Source organism: Lutra lutra, chromosome 6 (assembly GCF_902655055.1).
Source record: "Lutra lutra chromosome 6, mLutLut1.2, whole genome shotgun sequence".
Classification (NCBI taxonomy): Eukaryota; Metazoa; Chordata; class Mammalia; order Carnivora; family Mustelidae; genus Lutra; species Lutra lutra.
The window spans coordinates 100690526-100707556 of record NC_062283.1 but is presented as its reverse complement, the minus strand read 5'-3'; the positions used below and the strand labels follow the sequence as shown (position 1 = coordinate 100707556).

The window sequence follows — 17031 nt, the reverse complement described above, 5'->3', positions numbered from 1 at the left end:
TTCACATGTACTCTTGGCTCCGCTAGGAGTGTCCCTTCTGAGCTGAGGCACCCGCAGGAATTCTCCTTCCAGGAGACACTCCCAGCCTCTGCCCCCCCATTCCCCGCCCCACCCTCCCCTAACCCACCCCCGTCCTGTCTCTGGCCTCCTCTCTTGTTTTTCCACTGCTACTGCCCTGTGCTTCCTGGGATGCCATCATGGGGATTTTCTGTTAATACCTGCTTCCATGAGGGAACCCCAGCTTTGCCTAGACCTCCAGGTACCTTTAGCCCTCTCCAGAGTTTCAGCCGGGTCCTCATCCCACATGTGAGTTTAAGATACTCCTGGAATCCTTCACAGAACCCCGGAATGCAAAGCCTGCATGGAAGCCTGGGCTTCAGCCCCACTGCCAGGCCCCCTTCCACAGCCCCTGCTCTCAGAGCTCTCCATCCACCCCCTGATTCCTGGGACACTCAAGTCCTAACACCAATGCATCCAAAACGCCTCAGTGTGGCAGATATGAATAATGAGGGAGAGCAGAAAGAATCCTTTAGTCTCTGAGCCAGGACAAGATGTGTAAGGGCATTCACACATCCATTCACAGAAGGAAGAGATTCTGAGAGCCTACGCTCAACAGTTTGTGATTATTGTTTTAAGAACGGTGGATGATTAAAATGAAACCCGAAATTTTTCACATTACATGTCCCTTTAACCCAGAAAGAACTCCTGTTAGTAACTCACTCAATTCCACAAATGTGTGTTAATTAAGCTCCAGCCACATGCCTGGTGCTGTATCATTGAATGATTATTCTCTAATCCTGTCCTTCCTCTCTAAGGCAGGAGCAAAACATGTTTTGGCCAATAATAAAATAATAAAACAATGAAGTATTAACTCAGGTTATAGATTCTTCTTAACATTATTTTGATCATTGAGTTCGATGAGGAGTTCTAGAGGGACATGTCCCAGTAATGTCCAGCGGTACGGTTCCCTTAGGACACCTAGAACAGGAGATAGATATTTGAGGGACAGTAGCGATGATCTGGTTTAAATAACCCATTTTATAGAAGGGCTGAGTGGGACTAAAGATGCTAAGCTACATTCAGGAGCACACAGACTGTTCCCGGGATGGTTCCTCCACCCAGGGCACTTTCCTTGAGGCAGCAACACTGACAGCAGCCATAAGCCGACCCACTCCCTCTGCTGGTCCAGCAAATCCTGGAATGTTCTCAGGATTTGGGAAAATAAACCAGCTGGGCCTGTGTGGAAGGTGAGGTCCCTGAATAGAGCTCAAAAGAACCCTCAGGGGATAGGCATATCCATACAAATTACTGAGTGCTGAGCACCAAACACTGTTGGTAACATTCCCATCTTGAGAAGGAGGTAGACCACCAGTGTTGCATTAAGATTTTCTGAGCTCTAGGCCTTTCATGAATATTAATAAAAATATTAACATTAATTACTAAAAATACTTAAAATTAGGGGTTCCTGGGTGGCGTAGTCAATTCCACCCCAGTGTCTTGGTTTCCGATCAGGGAATGATCTCAGGGTCCTGAGGAGTCCCGAGATCGAGCCCCGGCTCAGCACAATCTGCTTGAGACTCCCTCTCCCCCTCCTGCTGAGGCTCGTGATCTTTCCCTCTCTCTCTCTCAAAAAGATTTTAAAAAATCTTTAAAATAAGTCAGTCAAAAAATCAATAAAAGTAAAAATACTTAAAATTATACCTTATGATTATTGGTATAAAGACGAATACCCAGCGTGGATTATATTGTGGGGTTTTTTTGGATTTTAAAGAATTTAAAACATGTTGAGTACTTAGGAGTATGGTGAGCTAAGCACGCGTCCTGCACCCTGCGTACTAGCAGTGACTGGGACAGGGAGGTTTGTCATTCTCTCATGCTCTGGGCAAAGAGAAACTGGAACCTCACAACCTTGGCAATGAGCTGGGAGGGGAGGGAGAGATGGCACTACAGCTACTCCCACCCAGCCCTTCCCCACCCCCACCCTGCAGCTGCCGGCAGGTGCGCGCACGTGGCCAGGTTTACTCCCCCTCCATCCGCGGGAAATCTAGTCACGGCGTCCAGGAGTGAGGCTTGGTGAGGCTGAGCGCCCGGGGGGGGGGGGGTGTCCCCCCTGCCTCGAACTCCGGAGCCCTAAGTCTGCCTTTTGGGAACAGGAAAAGATGATCCAGGAGTGTCCGCTACCTTCCCCCAGCCGTCGCGGCCCGACCTGTCGCGGTCATCTCGCAGTACTAATGGCTCTATCAGCCGACCCTTGGAGCGCGACACCAGCGTCCCACCGCGCGAGTTCCTTCCAGATTTCTCTTCCCTCCACCAGCGCACACCGCACAGTGGTTTTTAAGAAGACCGAAAGCAGTTGGGGCTCTTAGAATTTCATCCCCTAAGTCTCTTCCTACTTGTTTTGCTATTGAGCGCCATCTAGCGAACACTCGGTGTCATCACACTGAAGAGGGCTCCTGGAGCCGGAGGAGAGGCGTCCAACAGGTCCGCAGCCCAGGCCAGCCCAGGGGAAGCCTGAGTTTCAGCCAAATTGAGCTGAAATCTTGCCTTAGGACCGGACCCTATCAAAGGCGATGCTTCCATTCCTGTCCAACACGTGAGTGTTGCCACAGAGCGCAAGAGAAGGGCATCATGAAATTATAAAGAACGATAAAGAACAGGGCAGAAAGGCAATCAATCAATACACAGCCCCAAGGTTGGGGGGACAAGTGGCAGGACTGTCTGCTGTATGTGGGAAAGGGGAGCCGTGCAATAAACTGGAGCTGGTGACATGCACACCACAGACCCTCAGAGGCCTGAGAGACTGGGAGATTCTTTTACCGGGCCTGACAAGCATGACAAGAAGCTTGAGAAAGACAGTCTTAGACCATCAGGGACCTATGAATTTATAAACTGCTTGGTGACCAAGACCATAATCTTTTTAACGTTAACTGTAAAATGCCTCAAAGTGTTCCCTGCAGGCAAGGGACATTTATTTAAATGGTTTCTATCACATGATAAAGAGCTAAGGGACATCCTCATGAGGCAGTTGGGAATGCTTTTCAGGACCTTTTGCATAGAGATAAAAGACGTTACATAAGCAAATCCAGGGAGAAACTGATACAGAAAATGTGCTTACGCTGTACATCTCAGAATGACATACATACGTCCAGGCCCCGCGTAGCAGCTCACTTCCTTCAAGCCGTGTCCATTGCTGTCACATTGAGCAACAGGATCAAATGTGGAGTTGCTGCAGTGTCAGACTGTACTTCTCTAAGGAAACATTCTGCCTAATGAAGGAGTTTTGGCAGACCGTGGTTTTGACCTTTTGTTAAGTTAAGAGAGCCTTTGTTCAAAGGAAAGCATCTGTGGAAGTCTAATATGTGAACTGGTAAGAGGGAAGACGCTGGCATGTTTGGGCCTCTCCCTACCCCCACCATCCCTTGTCAGCCCCTTGGTGTCTCCTGGAAATCCCATATCGGAAAACCATTAGAATGATGTCAAAAGCTGAACATTGTAAGCAGACGTACAGATGCTAATCTGGGGCTATACTTTCTAGCTAAAATGGACTTCAGGTTTCTCACTTATGAAAATGAGGGCAGTGATATCTGCTTTGGAAGGTGGTTGTGCATATGAGTGAAGACATGCTTGAAGTGCCCACCACACTGCCAAACACAAAATGGCCTTAATAAATGTGAGCTCCCTGTTCCTATAAGTAATTGTCATTGCACTCCTGGTGAAGCTGGAGGTTCAGGAACATGATCCCTAGTGGGTGTGGTACAGGCTCTTGAAGAAAACTTTCTATAGCGCCAATCATAAAAATAACGTATTGGAAGAGGGCTTAAGCAAATTGGGGAAGCTAGGGGAATTATAGACCAACTAGTCTATGCACCAATCATGAGGACTTCACTTCTTCAAATCCACACACAACTTGATTATGACTTGAAAATATTCTTCTAGAAAAAATGCCATCTGGTTCCACTCTTCCTCATCAACTACTGATCTCCAGTCGGAGTCCTCCCTCTTTCCAAGCTACAGATGTTCAGAAGAGAGCACTTCAGGTTGTTGTTACCTAATGTTCACACTGTCAGTATTGACCAAATCAAGAGCAGACAGGGGGAAGTTCAGACTTAGTTTGTGCAAATTTTGTTTTGTGCAAAGGCTTGGGGACATATTAAGGAGGAGGCAAATAGTCATATAGCCTAACAGTGACTGATGGATGAGTCCATCATTCTAAGGAGAAATGTCTTTGGGATATGACAAGGAAAGAAAATGATAACAGTAGAGGGAAAGCTTCGCTTAAAATTTTTCTACTAAATTTTCATCCGTTGTACAATCTTTTCTCTTCCATGGCCCTTCCTCCCCACCATCCTCCACATCCAGTTCTCAGTCTTTGCCTTTAACTCAAAGTTGTAGGTGCCCCTCCAAGACTGGTGGGTAAGTAGAGGACCATCAACACAGCTAGGAACAGTATTTTTGAGGTATAATAATGGAAACAGTACCGGCTGCTTCACAAATTACATTTCTATATATGATCTCTTCTATTAACAATTCTAATTAACCGTAATTGCCTTTTCATGCCTGATCCCACAGCGCCCCCTCCTGGCTCTTTCCTTCCCTGGCACTTCCTCCTCACGCAGAGGACCCGCACAAACAGCCTTGGGCTTTGCAACACTCAACTTCGGAGTCTCGGCTTCCTCATCGGCAAAGTGAGCCAATTCGGGAGAAGGTTCTAAAATACCTTTCATCTCTAACACTCTATCTAAAATGTAAAATTTTATATAAGGTTAAAATTAAAATCTAAAGCAATCAGTTGGCCTGAAATTCTTAGTGTTGAAGATTCTGAAGGGCCAAGTTGATATTTGTTGAGTCAACGAATGTTGTCTTAGTACCCAGGAAAGTGTACACAGCAAACACACAGCGAACAAAAACTAAGCTCCGTGATTTGAAGTCTCCTACTTCTCTGTAGACTGGTTCTGAATCTACAACACGGGGAAAGCAAGTTATCTATAAACTAGGTGCATTTGTTCTTCACATATATCTGATCCAGGGCCCTCAAATGTGGATAAAATTATTTCTCAAGACAGTGTTGCCTTATTGTGTTCTGTTTGGCTTTACTGGTGCCTAGACTATGCCTGAGTGGGCTGAAGGAAATGAGAGTAAAATAGTAATTTTTTTTAAATGGGAAACTCATTTGGTTATCACACATTTACTCTTCAGAGGGGTAAAATCTGTGCGTGCCGTCAGCTTTCCTACTTGATACATTTCTCTGCTGCAGAGAGAAGGAAATGGAGCTCCGACTATTCCCCCTGACTTCTGTTATCAGTATCATAAGTCTTGAGTGTAAGGTTGCTGACAGCTGTTATTTATTAAGCCAGGCTCTGGATATGAATCGCCTGGGTTGTCCAGGTAAATCCGAGTCATTTTCTAAACAGTGACAAGGATCCTATAACATGGCGAGCTTTAGAACTTGCAAGCAGAGGAAGCCAGTTCACATTAGTCAGGCCTGCTTGTCCATAAGGGACCCTCATGCTGCAGATACAACTTCATGTGAAGTCTTTTAGCAGGTCTACCTGCTGGGAGACCTTAACAGCTGTTTTCCAGGACCTGCTCTTGCCCACAGCTTAGGGCTGTTTTTACTAATCTCGCGCGTTATCACTTCTGGACCACTAGGAGGCGCTGGATCGGAGCAGCGAATATAAGTGTTCATTGGAATTCTCACCCCACAGCCTGAACCCGTGACCCTAGGCAGAGCTTCTGTGGGCAGTAAACTTGGCAAAGCCGCTGACTGTGTTCTCCACTTGAAGATTCACAATAGACGTTAGCTTATTAATGACCCCAATAAATTTAAATGTAAAAAGAGAAGGGGTAAGTTTGAAGGGAAGAGAGAGAGGAACAAGGGAAAGAGAGAAACCCGTTACATTTATTTCACCCTACATGGGGGGGGGGGGGCTTATTTAGCCACCAACCTCCTCTTAGTATAAAACCTATTGTCCTGCTGAATTAGAGTTCTGCAGATGTTCCCACGTGAAAAACACAGAACCAGATGATCACTTGAATAGAACCCTGACAGTTCTATTACGTATCTTCTAATGGACAATTCTTTTTTTTTTAAAGATTTTATTTATTTATTTGACAGAGAGAGATCACAAGTAGACGGAGAGGCAGGCAGAGAGAGAGAGGGAAGCAGGCTTCTTGTTGAGCAGAGAGCCCGATGTGGGACTCGATCCCAGGACCCTGAGATCATGACCTGAGCCGAAGGCAGCGGCTTAACCCACTGAGCCACCCAGGCGCCCCCTAATGGACAATTCTGATGAGACCCTTCCCTCGCCCAGAAGTCCTCCATGGCTTCCCCCTGCCTACAGAGTCCAATTCCTTAGCATGGTCTTCAAGACCTACCAGAAAATTGGCCTTAACTTATCTTTCCAATCTAGGTTCCCTTCTTTGCTGCCCATGAGTGTCGGTTGCCTCCAAAGTGGACCTCCCAGGCTCTCTTATCTGTTGCTTCCTCACCTCTGTGCCTCTGTTCATGCTGCCGGGTCCAGTTGGGATGCCTTTCATAGTCTTTGCACATACAAATGCCAATCACTTTAAATAAACGAAACAATGACCTCCTCTCTAATTTATATTTAGAGCTCATCTTTACAGCCCTTATACTAGACAAGGTACTGGGCTTTTCATATAGAAATATCTGTCTTGGAAGGACAGCTTTATGCATGGCTACCTGTGCACTAGCTCCTTGCACAGAATAGATTCTTATACAAAGAATAATCTGAAGGTTAAATGACTGCTGGGATTCAACAGGAATCCCTCCCAGGGCAGAGAGAGCAATGGTCTGAAGACCAGAGGCCTGTTCTGGTTCTGCCATCAGCATGTGGGGACTCGGACCCTTCGCTTCTCTGCCTGACAGCTTAGTGTGCTCACCTGTGTAAAAACAGGGGAAAGGGGGCACCTGGGTGGCTCAGTGTGTTAAGCCTCTGCCTTTAGCTCAGGTCATGATCTCAGGGTCTTGGGATCGAGCCCCGCATCGGGCTCTCTGCTCAGTGGGGAGCCTGCTTCTCACTCTCTCTCTGCCTGCCTCTCTGCCTACTTGTGATCTCTGTCAAATAAATAAATAAACTATTAAAAAAAATGGGAAAGGGGCACCTGGGTGGCTCAGTCCATTAAGCACCTGCCTGGTGCTCAGGTCATGATCCCGGGGTCCTGACTGAGCCCTGCTTCAGGCTCCCTGCTTAGCCTGCTTCTCCCTCCCTGTCTGCCCTTCACTCCGTCTCCTGCTGGCACACACTCTCTCTTTCTCCCAAATTAATAAATAAAATCTTAAACACACACAAACAAAAACAAAAACAAAAAAAAACAAGGAAAAGCTGTCAGGGGGCCACAGGCCTTCTGGATCTAAATATTCTGAGATTCCCTTGACTTATAATCCAGTGTACAAAAAAATTTGAGACAATGCTCCCGAACTTAGAATATCAGAGAACAATCAACATAAAACAAAAGAACAAAAAGCAAAAACGGAGAGTAGAGATCTATTTGAACTTTAATAGGGGAAAAACTATTAATCCAAAGGAAAGATCTCTAACAAGGGACTAATAGTGAGGAAATTGTCCTGAGTTCTCAAAACTGTCCACATACATGACTACTTGACTACTTTGTAAGGTAGACCTGGTCTTAAATATATACTTTCAGAACTCATCTGTGCAGAAAATGCTTACTTTAAAAACCTAGCCAACAAAAGTCTTAATTCTCTAATGCACTGGTTCCCTAATGTGCCCTCCAGATGCGTCAGCCCCCCTGAGACCTCCTTAGAAATACAGATTCTCAGTCACCATCCCACGCCCTCTGCTTCCAAAACTCTGAGGATGGGGCCAGGAACCTGTGTTCTAACAAGGCCTCTAGCTGATTCGGATGCCCAATTAGGTTTGTGCAGAACTATATTCTGAGTAAATATGTTATCACCTGTGTCCATAAACTCAAAAATACAGAAATGTGCATTTCACTTTTCACTCCAGTCTGTCATCACTACTGGACAATCACTCCCAAATGGAGTGATGGCCAATATCTCTGGTCTCTGGCCTTTGATTTCCGCCAGTTCCTCCGCTTGGGCAGCCATGTATTCGCTAAAATCTGGCCCGTCTCTTACAGCCGACCAAGCAGATCCCTGCAAATTCCTGGCCTGTGGCGAATTTGCCGAGTGTGTAAAAAACGAGCGGACCGAGGAAGCTGAGTGTCGCTGCAGGCCAGGGCACCAGCACCACCGGGACTCGGGCCTCTGTGGCCCCACCGAGGAGTGTGAGGTCCTGCGGGGAAAGGGAGTTCCATGCAGGTAGGTTGAGCACAGTCGCTTATAGACCCAGGAATTTGCTCTTCTTGCTTTTGAGAAACCTGTCATTAGAATGAATGTGTACGTTCCTCTAAGCCCATGGTTCTCGATCTCCAGTGAACATTTAAAGACTTTAGAGAAGTCCAGGACTTCTTTAAACACATGGCCGGCTTCTGCCAAGTTCTCTTTTGATGCAGTAGGTCTGGGTAGGGCCCAGGTAACGCTGCTGCTGCCGGTCCAGGGACCACCTTCAGAGCCACAGCTCCAGCCTCGCAGCCGTATTGCATTAAGACCAACAGGGAAGGGAAAAGAGCCTGCGTCAGCTTCAAGACCCAATACTGTGTGGTCTCCTTCCTTAATTGGTGTTGAAGCGCGCGCGCGCGCGTGTGTGTGTGTGTCTGTGTGTGTGTGTGATACTTGCTTTTTTCCTATTTGTAAATACAGCTTTCATCATAGAAATTTGGAAAATACAGAGAATTATGAGGAAAAAATGTGATATTCATATTAATTCTTCTTATCTTTTGATGTACATGTTTATACAGAACGTTTACATAGAATGTCCTAAAGCAAAGTGGAATCAGACTGGCTTCTTCTTTTATACTCAGCTCTTTCACATAGAACATTCCCCCATGTCATTAAATATTTTCTGTACCATCATTTTTAACGATTTTTTAAAAGATTTTTATTTATTTATTTGACAGAGACACAGTGAGAAAGGGAACACAAGCAGGGGGAGGGGGAGAGGGAGAAGCAGGCTTCCCGCTGAGCAGGCTCAATCCCAGGATCCTGGGATCACGACCTGAGCCCGAGGCAGACGCTTAACAACTGAGCCACGCAGGTGCCATTTTAATGATTAAATAGTAGTCTATTCAGTAGCTACATGTTTAATCCATCCTTTATTTCCAACAGAAAGGTTAAGAGAAGCTCTTAAGAAGAGGAAAAGGAGGCGAGATATGACTTGCCCTCTATTCACGAACCAGACTTTAGGGTGTAGGTGGCGTTATGAATGATCAGGGGACACAGAGACTCCTTACTCTTCTACAAGTCCTGTGACACCCAGATCAAGTCCATACTGTGCACTCTGCCCTGGAGAGCTTCTTCCTGAGCCTGTCTCGCCTTTCCCAGCCAAGTCTCTCTAGTGACACACTCTGGAACATCTCAGTGGTGATCAACTTAGACCCACATCTTGAGTAGATAATCCTGTGTTTGTTTTTACTTCCTCCTATTTATTCTAGTGGCCACCATCTCTAGTTTCCTACCAGGGAGCTCATGGCCATCTGCTTTACTCCATCAACAAGAAGCTAGAGAGGTTTAGCCTTTCTCTTCACGAAAAGTACCTGTTCTTTCAAAGTATTAGCACTTTAAAAGACAACGATTTAACCCAGTGATGATTAAGAAGCAATATTCTGGAGTCAGACAAATAATGATTAAAATTTTGGCTTAGGGACACCTTGGTGGCTCAGTTGGTTAAGTGCCTGCCTTCAGCTCAGGTCATGATCCCAAGGTTCTGGAATCGAACCCCCAATCAGTCTCCCGGCTCAGCGGTGAGTCTGCTTCTCCTTCTGTCTGCTATTCCCCCACTTGTGCTATCTATTAAACAAATAAATCTTTTAAAAATTTTTGGCTTAGCAACTTACTAATCAAGTCACCTTGGACCAATTACATCTCAAAATCTCAATTCCCTCATTTGACAATGAGACTAATAAAACCCATCTATTGGGTTACTGCAAAGGGTATATGAACTTCTGTTTATAAAGCATCTTTACAAAGAACATAAAGCACAAGAGTACCCAAGTGAGTGAGGATTATGATAACGCTGTCAACTTTCTCCAAGTTAATCTCAAATACAATTCCAACAGGATTCTAGATGGAATTTGACATTCTGGTTCTAAATTTGCTCTGGAAATGAAAATGTAGAACAGAAAATCTTGAAGTAGAATGATAGAGAGGTTGCTCTGTAGGGTAGTAATATTTAAAATAATATTTAGGGGGCACCTGGGTGGCTCTGTGGGTTAAAGCCTCTGCCTTCAGCTCAGGTCATGATCCCAGGGTCCTGGGATCGAGCCCCACATCGGGCTCTCTGTTCAGCAAGGAGCCTGCTTCCTCCTCCTCTCTCTCTCTGCCTGCCTCTCTGCCTACTTGTGATCTCTGTCAAATAAATAAATAAAATCTTTAAAAAATAAAATAATATTTAGAACACTAAGACAGACAGTAAGTACACAGAACAAATACGTATGTGTGTGTATATATGTAAATATATAAAAATAGGTATGTGTGTTTATATATATATACACACACACATGTACACACACACATATATATACATGCCCCAAATAGACCCTTATATTTAGAGAACTTATCTTAACAAGCGTTTCAAATCAGTAGAGAAAGTATGGACTGTCAGTAATAGTTAGAATACAATTGGCCTTCCATTTAGAAAATAAAATAAAATTAGTTTTTTACTATACACAAATCAATTCTGTATCAAAGATTGAAACAAAATCAAAACGTTGAAAATATGAGGAAAACTTTTTTTAAAAAATTCTATTTATTTATTTGACAGACAGAGATCGCAAGTAGGCAGTGAAGCAGGCAGAGAGAGGGGGAAGCAGGCTCCCCGCTGAGCAGAGAGCCCGATGCGGGGCTCGATCCCAGGACCCTGAGATAATGACCCTAGCCTAAGGCAGAGGCTTTAACCCACTGAGCCACCCAGGTGCCCCAGAAAACTATTTTTTTTTTTAATATTTTATTTATTTGGCAGAGAGTCAGAGAGGAAGGGAACACAAGCAGGGAGAGTGGGGAGGGAGAAGCAGGCTCTCCGCTGAGCAGGGAGCCTGATATAGACTGGATCCCAGGACCCTGGGATCATGACCTGAGTCAAAGGCAGACACTTAACGACAGAGCCACACAGGCACCCAAGGAAAACTATTTTTAAAACCACGTCTATAATCCTGGGCTAAAAAAGCCTTCCCTAATTAAGACACCAATCCCAGATGACATTAAGAAGAGGATTTCCACAGGGGGAAAGTCACCATAAATAAAGTTAACATATTAACAAGGTGGGGGAAATATCGATAACCTATCTTATAGAGGTTGAAAATCCATAATAATCAGAGCTCCTACACATCAATAAAAGACAAACACACTGATATTAAAATGGGCCAAGAATACAGAAGTGCAATTCATACAAGAAATCGAGATGACCAAGAAAAACATAGGACAAGATGTGCTCAGTCTCACTATAGTTGGGGAAATCCAAAAACAATAAAGAGATCTCATGTTACTCATGAGTTTGGTAAAAATGTGAATACTCTCCAGTGTAGGTAACATCAGGGAAAACTAGTTCCATCAAGCTTTGCCGGAATGTATAAATTAGAAAAACCTTTTTCTAAGAAATATTCGCTAGTATTGATAAAATTTTAAATTAGATTCAATTACTCTACTTTTAGACAACATTCCTACAAAAAATATAGAGGCATTTGTGCACTAAGATGTGTTTATAAAAATGTCCACAGCATCATTGCTTGGAATCCTGAAACAACTGCAGGGCACGTCTATGGAGAGACAGTTTGGTCGCGAGTAGCGTGTGTATTCGTCGCCACCGAGCAGCAGTTAAAGGCAATGATACAGCCCTGCTGGAGCTGCTCTAGGAGTAAGACATTTTATTAAATGAGAAGAGTAAATTACAGGACAATAGATCCTGCTTGTGTAATGATTAATATGTATACTTAGAATCAAATAAAATCAACTATATGGCATTACCATTTTATCAGTAACAAATCATCAAATATGGGCAGGTTTCTATGTTTTCGCTCAAATATGTAAGGAAAAGCAGAGTAAATCCGTGGAATGACAGGCGCAATCAGCTACTCTTCCGGTTAACGAGGAAAGAGAACTGCTCGGCGTCAGATGTTAAACCCCGGCCCACCTCCTCGGCATGAAGACAAACCCCACCAGCCTCCACGAGCCGCCTCAGACGCGCAGCACAGGGGTGCTGAGGTCCCCCCGCATCCCTGCCACCCACTCCTGTTCCTCCCAGACGCCGTCTTGTATGTGACTCCGACAGCTGACGACGTGCGGGCCACAGGACAGTTGACCTTACCAGCCATCGCTGAAGACGGGGATTCCGACCTGAGGCTTCGGAGTTAGACCCGAGTTAAAACTCAAGCCCTGGCCCAGCTACTTGTGACCTGAAGCAACTCCCAGCCTCAGGTTTTATCCATACAGTGGGGATAACAGGCATGCGTGGTGGGTTAGCGGAGGAATAAATCAGGTGCCCGGCTGCGAGCATGCTGGGAGCCGCTGGGTGCCGCTGGGTGCCGCTGGGTCATCCATCACCCACCGCGGCAGCCGCGGCAGGAAGAACCTGATCGCCCCCACCTGGCATTGAAGCCCCAACTCAGAAGCAGATCAGCCAAGGGCACCCGCCAAGGACATCAGGTGTTGTCCACCCTGAAAGCAGCGCTCGCTAAAGCATCGCGAACTCGCTGCATTTTTGCTAGTTGACCTGAAGGAACGCGATAGGAAAATTGTGTTGAGGGCCGGTGCCTTACTGAGAAGAGTCCGCGGACGCGCCGCGGACGTGTTCGGTGTGTTTTCTTCGTCGTTCTACTGCCGGGTCATCTTTCATTCTATTTTCACCTTTGTTTTTCCTTCTGTTCTTTTCCTCAATTCAATACTTACAAATGTACTCCATACATTTTTCATTTCCTTAAATTTTAATTGTCCTATATTCAGTTATAGTAGGAACTTGGCAAAAATTCTCCCAAGAATAAACAAAATATTCATTTAGCTTAAGTTTGACTTTTATTAATTTCAGTTATCATTATACATATGCAGAAAATGCAAATCTAATAAATTATTTATGACTTTTCCTCCTCAGATCTAAAAATTTCCACTTTGTCCTTTAATAGGCCTAATGTGTTCCCTGTGATATTTTTTATGATAACGAAAATTATTCCCAAATATAGGAGCCAGATTAAGGAAATGATGATGCAAAGTGACACCTAGGAGGAGATTTTAATAAGGAAGTACTTGTCTTAACTACAACAAGATCCCAGATTTACTGACTTGCCACACACCAGACAGCGGAGGGATCCATTTTTTTATCTCTAGTAGCTGTTCCTAACTCCCTTATGAGCACTCTCTCCACTGGATGGAGAAGGGTTGGTGGGCAGGAAACCAAGGCAGGGAGTGGTTAGAGTTTAATACAGTCCAATCCAGGGCGCCTGGGCGGCTCAGTGGGTTAAGCCTCTGCTTTTGGCTCAGGTCATGATTCCTGGGATGGAGTCCTATGTCGGGCTCTCTGCTCAGCAGGGAGTCTGCTTCGCCCTCTCTCTCTGCCTGCCTCTCTGCCTACTTGTGGTTTCGCTCTGTGTCAAATAAATAAATAAAATCTTAAAAAAAAATCTTAAAAAAAAAATATATATATATATAGTCCAATCCAATTTTTAAAACTTCATCTGATTAGGAGTTGGAACAATCAATTTAAGCAACTCAGTTCCCTTGGAGTATATAATCAGGCTCAAAAATCCTTTCCCTTCCCTTCCTGTCTCCAAGGTGGTGTCTAACTGGGGAGTGGGGGGTGCAGGCCTCTTCTTGCCTCACCAGGCCCTTCGGAAAGTTTCTATCCTCTTATTTCCCCCACCTGTGATCTCTTAGTTCTGACCCCAGACACATACTGAGCCCTTAGTTCTCTGAGCCTCCAAGTCACCCAGCCAGGGTAAGTAGGAACCAGAAATGCTATCTTAGCTGGTGGTAAAAAGAACAAGGAATTTGTCTTCCAACTACACCTCCCGGATAGGCTCTTCCTTCTTCCTAGCGTGATACCATCTCTCAGCCTTTCCCTGAAATGACAAGGGACAGAATATTGGGAGAAAGAAAACCATTTACTCATAAGGGAACATATGTCAGAAAGCATTCCCCAAATATTATATCCATCTTAGAATGTAAAGAGGGAAAAGGCAAGGTGCAAAATGTGTATACACTATCATCAGAAATTATATGTGTATTAAAAAGTCTGGAATTATATACATCAAATTTTTAAATAACTTTTATTTTTCAACTCTATGAACAAATGTCATTGCAGTTGTTTTTCAGAACCCGACTTTAAAAATAACACCCCCCCCCAAAAAAAAACTCCACTTTTTGCAAGATGAAGTTATCACTCATCTTTCCCATGAGTTTTGTTTAATCCTTCCAACACCACTGCCTAAGAAACAGCAGGCCAGCTGGAAGGCTGAACTCAGGAGCAGAGGCAGAGAGCATAGTTCTGCCAGCCCTAATGGAAAGCACCTGCAAAAAACAGGCTATCCGTTTTCATTGTCATATTAATTTTAAAGCTAAAATAATAGAAAGTTGTAGTTGCTATTAATGGTGATAAGTCCAGGAAATAGGATACCATGTTTTTGCTTTCTTTTGTAGGTCACCAGGTCACTCTAAAAATCAAGCATACAAAACTAGTGTTAAAAAGTTCCAACATCAGCAAGATAACAAGGTAAAATAATACTTTTATATGTTGGTTTTGATTACTGAATTTTAAAGAAAATTTAAAACATCTCTAGGTCTGACTGTTGTTTTAAATAGAAATAAGTAAGAGCAAGAAATAAGAAATAAATAAGAGATAAGTAAGGGCTTTATTTGCCAAGATTTTTAATTTAGTATTGGAAGGGGGAGAGGGAATGCATTCCTTGGTGTGAGAAAGACAGAGATGGAAGGCTGGCATTAACTGAAATGTACAGACAAAACAATAAAAAAACAGAAAAGATCCAAGTACTTATATTCACTTTTTCTTGTAAAAATATACGTGCAATTTATCAAATGCATTGCAACAGGTTGCAATTTTCATAACAATTTGTATTCCTGGAACTGAATAATTTTGTACCTATTCTTATTAAAATCTTTTTATTTCAAATAATGAAGTAAAGCAAATATATGTAGAGAAATAGAGGAAATGTGATTTGTGAACTGGGAGTAACTTCAAAAATTCCTAAAAGTTCATCCTCAGATGAACATTCCCTCCAGTGTCCTAGGTATCCCTTCCAAATTATTCATCCAACTTATTTTACTAAAATAATTGTCTTATGAAGGGAAATAACTTAGCTGTAACCAGGTTAAATATAGATTTTTTTTTTAATAACTTTTGAGAAAATATCTTGGACTTTTAGTCTAAAATAAAAAAATTTCAAAAAAAATCAGACCATCTTTGATGGTAAGAGTGGTAATCAGCCAGTGCCCACTGTACCTGAGACCTGTAGTGTTGGGTGGAAACAAACACCTCAAAGCTTGTACTTGAACCAAGTTATTACAATAGACGTCAAGGACCCTGAGACAAGCACACCAAAGGCTAATCATAATTTCAGGTATCCAGGTGCATACTGGATGTGTGCCATTTTGATTTCCTGCAACAAAGGCAATTAGAAAGACAGAAAAAGTTCAAACTTGAGCCATAAAATGGCAATGAAACACCAGATCTGATATTAATAAAAGGTCTGGGTTGAAGCAAACACCAAGTAAATACTAAAGTCCCAGGGAGAATTAAGGGTCACATTTCATATGAAGCAGAAGCATGGAATCATCATGTCTGTTTGCCCCCTCTGCTTTAAAAGATGGCTCAGCCTGAGAATCTAAATGGGTCTAAAGAAGAGAGAGAATATATTCCTACTACATTATAAAGTTAGGAATATTTTGGAGGGCATCTCCAAACCTTTCAAAGATGTCCTAAAGAGCAAGCATGTTCTTTCAAACACCAGTAGAAGTGACACTGGGATGAGATACGGATTTGACCTCAAGTGGCATTTCTTAAGCTCTTAAAACAATTTCTCTTCCAGATAATCAGGAGAAGAGATTCTGAATTACTGACTGGAGGATATGAAGAATTTAACCTTCAAGATTGGGAAGGAAATTAAAAACTAAAAATATACAAATAATCTGTCTCAAGAGAAGTGGTTTGCTTTCTCAAGGAAAATTGTATCCACTCCATTAAAATTCTGAAAACACAGGCAGGCATATTCACTGGTCATCAGAATCCAGGCATAGAGTCAACACTGAGAACCAACACATACCATGTTTCAAATAGAGAAGAATCGTGTACTTGATGACTGCTACATTCTGCAGAAAAAGAAGCTTATTATCAAAACCCAAAACACAATCATTAAAACATATTTCAGCCACTCCAGACTGATAGTCAAAGAATAGCAAGACAGATTTGCTTCCAGCTGCCCTTAAAATAGTGCTTCCAGATCATATACAAGTGCAACGTACTTATTATTTGGAGGAGGTTGAACAATGTATCAGGAAGCAAAATTCTTCATGTTACAATGTTCATAAAAGAGGACTACTTATGCATGGAGATGCAGGTCTCTCTGAATCATTGCTCCACACAATGTCTGTTATACACACACACATATCCCTCTTCAGCCTTAGGCACACTAGTTTTAGAAGAAATTAGTGCTTACACAGTAGATTGTTTTGTTGCCAATAATTTCTGAATTAGTTCCTTTAAGAAAAAGGAACTGGGGTTCACATATACACACCATGAGAACTCTAACTCTTCTTGTGACCACATAAAGCTATTTTAAAGGAAGACTCTATATTGGAGGGAGGGAGGGAAGTAATGTTATGCTTTATGACATAACCAAAGCCTGTTTTCCACCACAGATGAACCATATCTTCTAATTTAATAACTCCATTGAATACTTCTGGACTCTAACTTTCCTGGGTGCACAGATAGA

At 43.3% G+C, this 17031-nt stretch overlaps 1 protein-coding gene across 2 annotated transcripts in view; it reads left to right on the top strand.

Moving 5' to 3' along the window:
* The window catches only part of IMPG1 (interphotoreceptor matrix proteoglycan 1), a 126909-nt gene extending 110265 nt beyond the window's left edge, over positions 1-16644 (top strand). The window contains exons 15-17 of one of the 2 annotated variants that reach the window (XM_047735255.1): positions 8122-8302; positions 14723-14795; positions 16129-16644. In XM_047735255.1, coding sequence (XP_047591211.1) covers positions 8122-8302; positions 14723-14795; positions 16129-16206 — 332 coding nt within the window. In that variant the 3' untranslated portion in view covers positions 16207-16644. The remainder of the gene's footprint in view (positions 1-8121; positions 8303-14722; positions 14796-16128) is intronic. The other variant, XM_047735256.1, reaches the window with a different exon arrangement.
* The last annotated feature ends 387 nt before the right edge of the window (positions 16645-17031 follow it).